Source organism: Siniperca chuatsi, linkage group LG12 (assembly GCF_020085105.1).
Source record: "Siniperca chuatsi isolate FFG_IHB_CAS linkage group LG12, ASM2008510v1, whole genome shotgun sequence".
NCBI classification, from domain to species: domain Eukaryota; kingdom Metazoa; phylum Chordata; class Actinopteri; order Centrarchiformes; family Sinipercidae; genus Siniperca; species Siniperca chuatsi.
This window is the reverse complement of record NC_058053.1, coordinates 19,851,247-19,862,387: the sequence shown is the minus strand read 5'-3', so window position 1 is coordinate 19,862,387 and position 11,141 is coordinate 19,851,247. Positions and strand designations below refer to the sequence as shown.

At 39.3% G+C, this 11,141-nt stretch overlaps 1 protein-coding gene across 3 annotated transcripts in view; it reads left to right on the top strand.

The window, feature by feature from the left end:
- Nucleotides 1–9,899, top strand: part of tspan7b (tetraspanin 7b) — an 11,293-nt gene extending 1,394 nt beyond the window's left edge. The window contains exons 1-8 of one of the 3 annotated variants that reach the window (XM_044216500.1): nucleotides 1,606–1,627; nucleotides 4,291–4,479; nucleotides 4,787–4,861; nucleotides 4,975–5,070; nucleotides 5,646–5,801; nucleotides 6,033–6,116; nucleotides 6,741–6,826; nucleotides 7,529–9,899. In XM_044216500.1, coding sequence (XP_044072435.1) covers nucleotides 4,336–4,479; nucleotides 4,787–4,861; nucleotides 4,975–5,070; nucleotides 5,646–5,801; nucleotides 6,033–6,116; nucleotides 6,741–6,809 — 624 coding nt within the window. In that variant the 5' untranslated portion in view covers nucleotides 1,606–1,627; nucleotides 4,291–4,335 and the 3' untranslated portion in view covers nucleotides 6,810–6,826; nucleotides 7,529–9,899. Of the gene's footprint in view, nucleotides 1–1,605; nucleotides 1,628–4,290; nucleotides 4,480–4,786; nucleotides 4,862–4,974; nucleotides 5,071–5,645; nucleotides 5,802–6,032; nucleotides 6,117–6,740; nucleotides 6,827–7,068 lie in introns of those variants that run through there. The other 2 variants (XM_044216498.1, XM_044216499.1) reach the window with 2 other exon arrangements.
- The last annotated feature ends 1,242 nt before the right edge of the window (nucleotides 9,900–11,141 follow it).

The following is an 11,141-nucleotide window of genomic DNA, read 5'->3' as shown; positions in this document are numbered from 1 at the left end:
AGAGGTAGTTAGCACACTGAAACTTGCAAGCTCCCAGTAATTTGATTGCTGCAATGTTTCTACAAGGTATCATTTGTATGAAGACACAAGATCTTTGATATTTGATATTTTGTCCACAACATTTCCATACTTGTATACTGGAGGAGCAAAAACATTAGACACACCCTATAATATTATGCAAAACTCAACACCGCAAAAGCCTCAAATTGTACCAAAGAGTTGAATCAATACCTCTGGAGGATTTTTGCCAAGGTCTTAAGCTGCAACACCTCACTCTGATTTGAATTCATAAAAAGCTGAACTCACAATGCTAAGCAAGCAGTATACAACAACACTCACTTGAAGAATAGAATCTGCCCATATTTTCACTGTAATTAACTTTTTTGTAGTAAGTGTCCTCAGGATTTGAGCCAGCCGATCACTCAGAAAGCATCTATCTATCTGTCTATCTATCAAAGCAAATACATTTGTCTGAGGCTGCTTTCAATTTTGGGATAAATTACTTTGAGATTAACTTGAGAAGTGAAATAGTGTTTCTTATTTCCTGTTTGGTTTTCAGTGGTTTGGATATGCCTTTGATTACCAGTTGAGTGAATATGATCTAGCATCCGTGCAAGCAACAATATGAATCTTAGACCACATGTTCCCCAAGCTAACCACAATACTAACTGACAAGCGGTCTGATGAACTTTCAGTTTTGACCATAATTGGGGGTTATAGGCTTATTCCTGTTTGTTAGATTTCAGTCAGCCAGGGTAGGATTATCTAATAAGAACACGTGGAAGAGATTTATCTGTCCATAATGTGTTTAGGACCTGAGTAGTACTTTCTCTGTTTTCCCCACATGCCCTCTGAACTCTAGGAAGTGAAAATAGCTTAAATACTTCTATTTGGCCTTGAACAAAACCTAAACTAACCGCTAAGATTGCAGAAGAAAGTCCTGCATGTTGGAAATACAGAACTGAAACTGAGAAGAGCCATGCTGTGTGTCTCCCTGCACTGCTGCTGCAGACATGTGTCGGTGTCACTGATATGAACTTTTATATTTAGTCAGGATTGGACCGTCTCTTAGCGCTCCCTTACATCGACAGCATCAGGTTTCAGGCGTGCCTCGCAGCTTGGTGGCTCTCCTTAACCCTGAGGCTGAAGCACGGAGACGTTCACTGGCGCAGAGTTGGAAGTGGGAGCTGCTGCCTCAGTGTCAGGCCTCGGTTTCACTGTCATCAGCTTGTCGTGGCAAATAATGTCTTAAGTGTGAATAGCTACCATACTTTACACGCAAACACAGGACGGTTAAATGCAGAGCAGGTGGTAGAGTCTGCATGGTGTCCTCGCCAGCATATTTTGTCATCGCACCTTCTGTTTCTTTATTAGGCCCGAGAGAGGAGGAGGGAAGAGGGTTGACCTGTTTTAAACTCTGCGCTGTAACCAGGGTTGCCGGCCTGGCATTGAATTTCAAACAAAACATGCAGAGTGGGGGGATGTTGTTCTGCTCCAGGGAGAGGGAGAAAGGGGGTCTGAAGCTGTTTGGGACTGAGCACTTTAGCATTGACAAGATGGTCCTTCATTTGTACGCCGGCTCTCAGGGCCAGAGACATTTTGTCGCTGATGATGTAGGCCATAAACAGTGAGTACATCGTCATCTAGAGGACTGTTCTCTGAAATGACAGTCTCCGCTAGCTGTCCGAATCACTGTTAATAGAAACAGTAGATGTCATTACTGACAAATCAAATCATCAGCCTGCAGTCCTTCAGTTCGGAGCTGAAAAGAAGGGATCCTTTACATTAGAGCTGCAATGATTAGTCAAGTAATCGATTAGTCGATTGACAGAAAATGAATCGGCAGCTATTTTGATAATTAAATAATCGTTTTAGTTATTTTGTAAGCAAAAATGGCAAACATCTGCTGGTTACAGCCTCTCGAATGTGAGGATTTGATGCTTTTCTTTGTCGTACATAATAATAAACTGAATATCTTTGGGTTTTGGACTGTTGGTCAGACAAAACAAGACATTTGAAGACGTCATCTCGGGCGTCACAGTCATTTTTCTCAATTTTATAGACTAAATAATTAATCGATTAATCAAGAAAATAGTCAGTAGGTTAATCGATAATGAAAATAATAGTTAATTGCAGCCCTACTTTGACTCTTTTGTCCAAAGTATGGTTGGGCGATGTGAAGATATGTACCTTGCTGGATTTGTCTACCGTTTATACCCTTATATCTATCCCTTTAATATCTCTGCATGTTGTCTGGTGGTTCTCACCCTTTTTGACTTCTGACCTTTTAAAACGGTATCATGCAGTATCAGTACCTGAGCAATTATACACACTTACAATGTGTGGTGATTTACACAATACTTTATAATAATTTATATTACATGAAAATCAATACCTTGAGAAATTGCATCCCATATGAAACCAGAATACTGGTAGGCCTATAAAATGGTAGCTACAGTAGTGCAGGGAACAACAGGATGAGGATCCAGATAAAGAGATTGCAAAAACATTAAACAGACAACTCTTGAGATGAAATAGAAAATCTGTTCTCAGTTCTCACTGTGTGGTTCAGCTCCATCGAATGTCGTGCCACTGAGGATTTATCATCTCGCATTTAACTGCCCACGGGTCGTCAATAATACCCTTTTTTACATGTTTTGCTTACGTAATAGAAACCACAGCTACATGTTTACGTCATATATACAAAGAGATATAGCAATATTGTGGGAAACCAACAACATTTCTGATAATCAGTTAACCATTTCAGCCATTTGTAAGCAAAAATACCAAAAAAATGTGCTGGCTACAGTTTCCCAAATGTAAATATAATTAGTGGTTTCTATGTCTAAGTCTTCTATGTTAATAAACTGAATATATTTGGGTTTTGAACTCTTGGTGAAACAAATTTAGCAATTAGAATTTGTCAACTTGGGCTTTAGGAAATTGTGATGGGCATTTTCTGACAATTTATAGACCAAACGATTGATCGATAATGAAAATAATCATTAGTTGCAGCCTTAAACCAGTGAATCTTTAATTTCAAAATATAGTTTTAGCTTGTGCTTTCTCCAGGACCTGCCATTCAGTGTGTTTCAGTGTGTGTGTGTGTATTTTCTCTTTCTGTAACCCTTCTTATCATCTCACCCTCAGCTGAAGCTCATTGTCCTTGTGTGTCATAGTGTTGATATGGAAATTCATATGTTGATGTTTGCACGAGACACGATCTAGCTCAGCCATTTTACACAGTAGGTGTAGTAGACATTCTCAAACTACTCTCAGTGTGTTTAAGTCTTAAAGGACTCCTTATACCTGTAGTTAAACTGCAACCAAATTCAGAGCAATACAGCAGTCAAAGGACAGGAAGGCCAGAGACTGATGAAATGTCATGGTGAAAAACCTATCATGTGCACACCCTGCCAACGGGGCAAAGTGTAAATGTTGTTAACAGTCATTAACCTGCAGAGACTAATTTAAGATATAGCCAGAGAGGGAACATGGCAGCCTGAGTGTATGCAAAGAAATATTTTTTGTATCGTTATTTATAACTTCTGTATTATTGTCATTTATACGTAACATGACATTAGGCCTTACAACATTGTTGACTAATTGCTGAGCGGGAAATTTTCTGCTGCTCCACTGCTGTTTTCAGTCTTATTGGCTCATTTTCTGCCAAGAGCTGAGAGTATTTTCTTCTCATCACTTTTTGAGACATTTTGTACAGACTGCTCCTTCTCTAACCAGAGGGCCTGGCAGCAGGACGGCGAGCAGCCTCCTCTTGGAAAGCAGGAGGGTAGTATGATGAGTTGGCCCTCGCTAGAGTCAGATCATCAGCAGCCGTTCCACACCCCGCTCTCTTTCCAATGCCAGGAAGACATACCCAGCAGAGACACACGCCGCTTCAGCTGCCTCGTACAACACGCTCTTTTATCCGCAGCCTTCATTTGAAATGCTAAGAGAGGCGCAACAGGAGGAAGTGTCTTGCCTCGGATCAAAGAGCTTCTTTGACATGTCCCCTTTCTTTTTCTGTCTCTGTGTGTGAGTGAGTGCAGGCATATTCATAAAGCAGGTGATCGCTATCCCACACTCCAGATAAATTTGTGTCTTCTGTCTCCAGTCTCCTCCTTCTTACTCTAATTGCTCTCCTTTCTTGTTCCACCTTGATCCTCTTTCTCCTCCTCCCCCTCGCCACGCTGCTAGCACACAGCTATTGTAATATCGCAGAAGTGCATAGATAAAGGCCTTTTCCCTGCTTTCATTCTGTTTCCTGTGCTCTCTCTGTTACACCCCCAGATAACAGGAGCCATCCTGCTGGCAGTGGGAGTATGGGGGAAGTTGATGCTGGGCCCCTACATCTCTCTGATAGCCGACAACTCCACCAACGCCCCGTACGTCCTCATCGGCACTGGGACCGTCATCATCGTTTTTGGCCTGTTTGGATGCTTCGCCACCTGCAGAGGAAGCCCATGGATGCTGAAGCTGGTGAGACGCTGTAGGAAGAAGGGTGGGGTGTTACGTTGCAGGGAGAGAGAAGTGGTGTGGAGGAGTGTTATGGACGCTGATTAGCCTCAGGTCACATGATAAAGGGAATAATGGTTGACCTCTGTCCTGTGGAGAGCGATCAGAAATCCATTAGATGCTGCAGAGCACTTTGTTCGGTTAATGGTAAAGGTAGTGTGTTTGAGTATGTGTGAGTGTGGTGCAAGCATAAGCAAATGATACACGTCTAAGGCAGAGGGTTTTCATGTAATCTATGCAAATCTCGCTCTTCCTTCCTCTTTCTCTTTAGTATGCCATGTTTCTGTCGCTCGTCTTCCTCGCTGAGTTAGTGGCTGGGATCTCTGGATTTGTGTTCCGCCATGAGGTCAGCATGCAGTACCACTATGTAACAACTTTTTAAGTCTAATAATAAAGCTGTGTAAAGCGGTCTTATGCTGTTAACGTGTGTGATTATGTGCGTATGTTTGCATGCTGCAGATAAAGGGAACCTTTCACAGGACATACACTGACGCAGTCCTGAACTACAATGCTGAGGATGAGGCGAGCCGTGCTGTTGATAACTTGCAGCACAGGGTAAGTCCCCATGACACGAAATCATCAAGGTAAAACAGCTAATAAATGCATCAGCAGCAAACCAAAACACAACCCTGAATGCTAAAGGTTTGCATTTTTTAAAATATAACACTAGCAGTTTTATCTTTTTCTTATTGTCAACAAATCCCATGAAAAGACCAAAAACAAGAATTAATGAATTTATGCTACTAACAAGTGTTGCCTGTATAGTCAAAGATATGATATATATGATATTTGTCTGTGCCATAGAGCTCTATTGCTGTCCAAAAACACGTGATTGAGCTACACTGTTGTTCTGGGTGACATAGTCCTTCATTACGATAAACAAGGGCACTGTAGTAGCCTTTTTTTTAAAATTAAATTATATATTTGTGACTCGTTTTTAAAGATTTATGTCTTCAGTAAGAACCAATAGGGGCTGAGTGCAACAGACAAGATAGGGAAGTCGGAAACTATTCAAAGAGACTGACACATTGTTTGTTTTGGTCTTCCCATGGGATTTGTGGAGAATAAGAAAAATATAAAATAATGCCAGCCTCATCTGCTCTCAATGCTCTTTCTCTGTGCATTTCTAGCTGCGTTGCTGTGGAGTGTATAACTACACCAGTTGGTTTGGCAGTGTGTATTACCCATCCAACGGCATTCCTGCCAGCTGCTGCTTTAACTCCTCTGACTGCAACCTAGAAGACCTCCGCAATGCAACTCTAGCCCCAAACAAGGTCTTCCACCAGGTCAGTATGTTATTATATTATACTTCTCGCCTGTCTGCTGTTAGGTACTTTATGAATGTTTATAAAGAAGGTGACTTTATTTACATCTGAGAAGTCCTCATACAACCATCTTCCTCTTCCACACACTAACAACTGCCTCAGATACTCTCCCAGATGTCCATCTTTCCCCTAATTTGCGCATATAACATGTCCCTGTGCCCTCTGCGAACTAACCTGCCCCCTGTGTTTCAGGGCTGCTATGAGCTGGTCACTTCATTCATGGAAACCAACATGGCCATTATTGCAGGAGTGACGTTTGGGATTGCTTTCTCACAGGTAAGAGTTAAAAAATGTTAATGTTTTGTAGGTGATGATGTGCAAATAAAAGGTGGCACGTGTAGTGTTTTAATATCATTAAATTACACGTTTAAATTTGGAGACATAATTACTAAAAACAAGAAATACATTCGCTAAGGAGATCAACAGACAGGCTTATATTCCCTTTTACGTTGTGTGCTGCCAGCTTTGGCTTGACAGGAAATCTACTGGATTGCTTTATAGGAAAGAAAAGAGATACTGTTTAACAGGCCTTTTTTGGACATTTTGACATGTAGGAAAAGCTTGGGTGTGGGTAATAAAATTAATGATGGCTGAATTCCATTTAGCTGCTTTAGTTTCAGGGTTCTGGTTTTGTGCATGCTGGCTCACTGCCAGTTCCTTTTCCCGTTCCTTTTTTTCTTCACATTTGTCAATTTTGACAAAATGCAAAGGCTCTTATCCTTCTTCTTGTTCTTCTAAACAAACACACGTAACAATGCTAACGGGAGGAAGGAGATACTAGTAGCATCACCATTCTTACAAGAGGAATGAGTAGGCTTCCCAGGAAATGACATCTTGATTTATATATTTTTGAACCCCAAACATAAAATAAACCAAAGCCCTTTCCTGTATTTCTTTCAGCTGATTGGCATGTTGCTGGCCTGCTGTCTGTCCAGGATCATCACAGCCAATCAGTACGAGATGGTCTAGCTGATGTGACGTGGCAGGTGAGAGACATTTAAAGATGCACATACACAAGCAACCACACACATTTAGAGTTGAAGCTGCTATAATCAATATTTTTATATTAACAATGAATAAAATTACTATTATAATCTAAAAGGTGTCACTTGTAGTGACAAACCCACAGAGAATAATCAGCAACTCTACATCAGCTCTACAGAGTGTTTAGCGCCTTTCAGCATGGTGTTTTGGTTTTACAGAACGCAACTTTACTGTTTTGTTTCAGCCTCACCGTTCTCATTAGCGTAGCTTTCAGTTGCAGCAGCTTTTTTCAGCGGAAAAAACTCTGATCAACCCACTGTACGCTACCTGTCCAGCACCAAACAGCAGATAGACAAAGTAAGCAACTAGCTGGTGAACAGCTAGTGGAGCATTTAGCAGCTAAAGAGAGAGACATTTCCCTGAGGAGTTGGTGGAGACCAAAACAAAGGGGGAAAAAAAGTGACCATTGGATCTACATTCGTCAGGTGACCAGAAAACACAACTTCAAATAAATACAAATGTTGATTCCTGTTTGCTACATGTGTAAATAGGCAACTGTTTGCTAAGAACTTTCTAAAGTGATAATATGTCCATGATGTGTTTTCGGCTTGTTCCGCTGCCCCCAAGTCGCCATAAAATCAATAACTGCAGGTTTGATTCAAACACATTTAACTCTTGTTTCTTTGTGTTTTTTGTCTTTTTAGGGAGATGAAGAGAAGAAGAGACAAAGAGCCTTGACACATGATAAGAGTAAATTCCCAAAACACTATCACATGTCCGAACTGGAATTTACCTCCCTCCGTCTCTCTGCCTGTGATCTTAATGTAATATCTTAATGTATCTTATTGTAAAGCACCATTCCTTGACTCCCAGCTGTTGCATTGACGCTTTCCATACCACACATCACACTGCTGCTTGATGTTGAAGTTGCTCATTAGCACATATCTCAGATCAGTACAGCCTACAACAAACAGGTAGACCAGAGTTGTCTGAGTTGACAGCAGTGTTGGTCTCAGATAGGCGATTGGGTGAAACTTGGCTTCTCAGTTGGTTGCAGCATGCTCCACCGACCGTCATCAAAAGACCACTGCACATCTTTGTACAGAATAACATTACTAAAGCTTGAAAGTAATACTTTAATAGATAGGTTTAGTTTTGCATTTGACTTTGCTATTGCTCACCATTGTATATTCCTATGGTTGTGACATTTTGTGAACTGATTATGTGTACTGAAGATGATATTGTACGTTTATATGAAAAATAATGAAACTGACAAAGGAGATTAAAGGGAGAATTTTTAGAGAGTATTTTTACTTGTAGACAAGGCACGATATTTTTTTGACCTGATAATTTAACTCATTAGCAGTTTATGAGTTAATAAGTTGCATGTTAAAATCAGTTAAAGCTTTACTCTAAATAATAAATACACAATTATATAGATTCCAAATGGGAAGCTTTACTGTCAAACTGGTGTGATCCGGCCTTTTCGGGCTCTGAATTAAGTCTTTAACACTCAATTATCTTTAAAGGTTTGTATGCTTCAAACAACGTTGTTTGTATGAGATGTCATCTGAACATGTCTAAAGGCAAAAGTGTTTATAGTTGTTTGGTACGGCCACACTTGAAGGCGGGGTGAAACACTTGTCATCTTAGAGAGTGGTGAGATGCAATGGATCCCACAAATAACAGCGCACACTTTCGGACAGTCTCTCCTCAAAGGCATTCACAGTGTGGTTGTCAGATAAAAAGTGACAGAAGTAGTTCTGAGAGATTGAAAGTTTAAGTCCTGCCAACTTCCACACCTCCACACAGCCGACCAGTCTGTGCGTGAAGTGTGGCCGTAAATTGTCGGATTGTCGGTTTTAGAAAGTGACGTTGGAAAGGTGTGCTCAAGGGGAAGGGGTTTTTGGACGCTACTCAACGATCCAACAAGCACTTCATTTGAAGCATACACCTTAGTAATGTTTCAGGACTTGTCTCTCTGGTTTATGTAAAAGTAACTGACTAAATTCCAAAATGTCAAGATTTAGCTTTAAAGAGCAACTTAACACCAACTGAAAATCTTGTTTTTACTGAGACTCCATTGGTTAAAGTTCTCACCTCGTTGCAGTGATGTAGGTGTGTACCTAAAATCACTGTTGGGTGTGGGTACAGGTGCAAGGAAACAAGGACTCTGGGTGTTAGCAGGCTTGGACATTTTCAACCACAAGAGGTCAGTGAAACACTGATTTTCAGCTTGTTAGGGTCAAATCATTAGGGTCATGAATTGTTTTCTTCTGGTGGATTATAATGTCAGTTAATGTTACAGTGAGAGAAGTCGACATTAGGGATAAGCAGGAATCCAACAGTGTTCATCTAGTATTTACAGTATTCTATGTAGTGCATCAACATGCCATCATCATCATCATCTGTAGATATTTATTGGAAATGTAATTTATATGATGTAATGTTTCTCATTCTAATATGCTAATCAGTATAAATGTCGTGTCACAGTTTTGATTCTGCACTTTGTGCTGTTAATCTGTATTTGTTTGATAGTTTATAGGAAACTCGCACTGAAAAAATCATTGTGGCCAATGTTTTGTTGAGAGTAATGTGCAAAGTGAAGCTGTTTCAATTTAGCTGTATATTTATTACGGTTTGGTTGGCATTAAGTTTACAGTTTCACCAAGTGATTTTCTATCTCTCATTCAGTATGTGTGATTTTGTTTCTTTATTTGACTGTATCCTTAACCTTTAGTGTGTATTTCCCTTGTATGAGGTGTGTGTGTTTATGTGTGTGTGATCGAGAGAGACAGAGAGAGTGGATCCTGTTGTATTAAATATTGGTCAGTATTTGGTTGTTGCTTTTTAAACCTTATTGTTTTTAAAGCTGTACATTTATTTAGTGAATGTATCTTTTGAAAACTTATTTTTCCCTCCCCAAACTGATATTGTCCTGTAAATACTAAATTGTAATACCATCCTGCTTACACATGGGGTCACCAGACACTCAAAAAGAACTGCACCACGCTGTCTACTATTGACTAAGTCACCATCAGTGGTCTTATTATCAATAAATATACAGAATAACAATTTTGTTTAGTGTGTGTTTTTCATTTTAGCTATGATGGAGACAGCTCTGTACATTTTAAATGTAGAGTTAAACAGGTGTCTTATTACATGTATTTACCAAAGCTGTATGTGAGCGATGGTTGTTCTGGTCTAGGTCACTTCAAATGTTTCCACAATACTGTTTCTGAAGTTGAAACAACTGTTAAACTAGGAGACTTTATAACATAGGGCCGATTTATTAGTCAGGTTATAAGACGAACATTGTATTTTATTGATTTATTAGCTGTTTTATCATTTGGAGAACCTAAAAAGTGATCATTTGGGCTGTTTCCACACATTAATCAGGACAAATTATATTTTTAGCTTCAGGATTAGTGTTAGAAGAGGTCAGGTTAAAGGTTAAGACATGCTGAGAGTAAGCTAAGTTCTGTGAATAAAGGTATGTGTGGGTGGGTGTACTTCAAGCAGCAGGAGAAGATGAGGAGAAGAAAATCTATATCAGGCACACTGTCAAGCTCTAATCATTTGGTGTGGGACAGCCAAATCGTGAGACTTGTAGATCAAGAAATACACCTACTATGTTTGTATATGAGTTGTCAATTAACAGAGCACTAGGGTTGCAGCAGTATACCGTGGTATGAAAACTGACGGTTATCATACCATGTACATTTGCTTATTTATGGCATTGAATTCTACTGTATTAGTGTTATAAAAAATATATATTTCAAGTTCATATCAAGTTTCATGTCTGTCAGGAAATCATATTTTGTGAAATTATAATAAAGAAGTAAAGTAAAAGTACTCTCTCTCTCTCTCTCTCTCTCTCTATATATATATATATATATATATATATATATATATATATATATATATATATATATATATATATATATATATATGATGTTTATGGATATATTAATATTTCTGCGGCATTAACGTGTTTGTTGCATTTTACTGCTGTAGTTGTTTAAGGTTGAGCTAATTTGAACTACTTTATATACTGTTGGGTAGTTTAATCTACAGCAATGCATCATAATCTATGGGCTCATCATATGTTTGTAGCGTCGCTGTCCTGTAAGAACCACATATCTCTAGAAAGTCAACTTTTCATGAACTCAAAAAATGCATTTTTCAGCTCATCCAAGGTTGTTTTTTTATAGTTTATTTATCTTAAGAAGTAGGAGAATTTTCTCAACCCATAAAGGAACATCCTTCAGTTTATCAGAAAAAATCACATTCAAAATCACCAAATTTGGAGATACA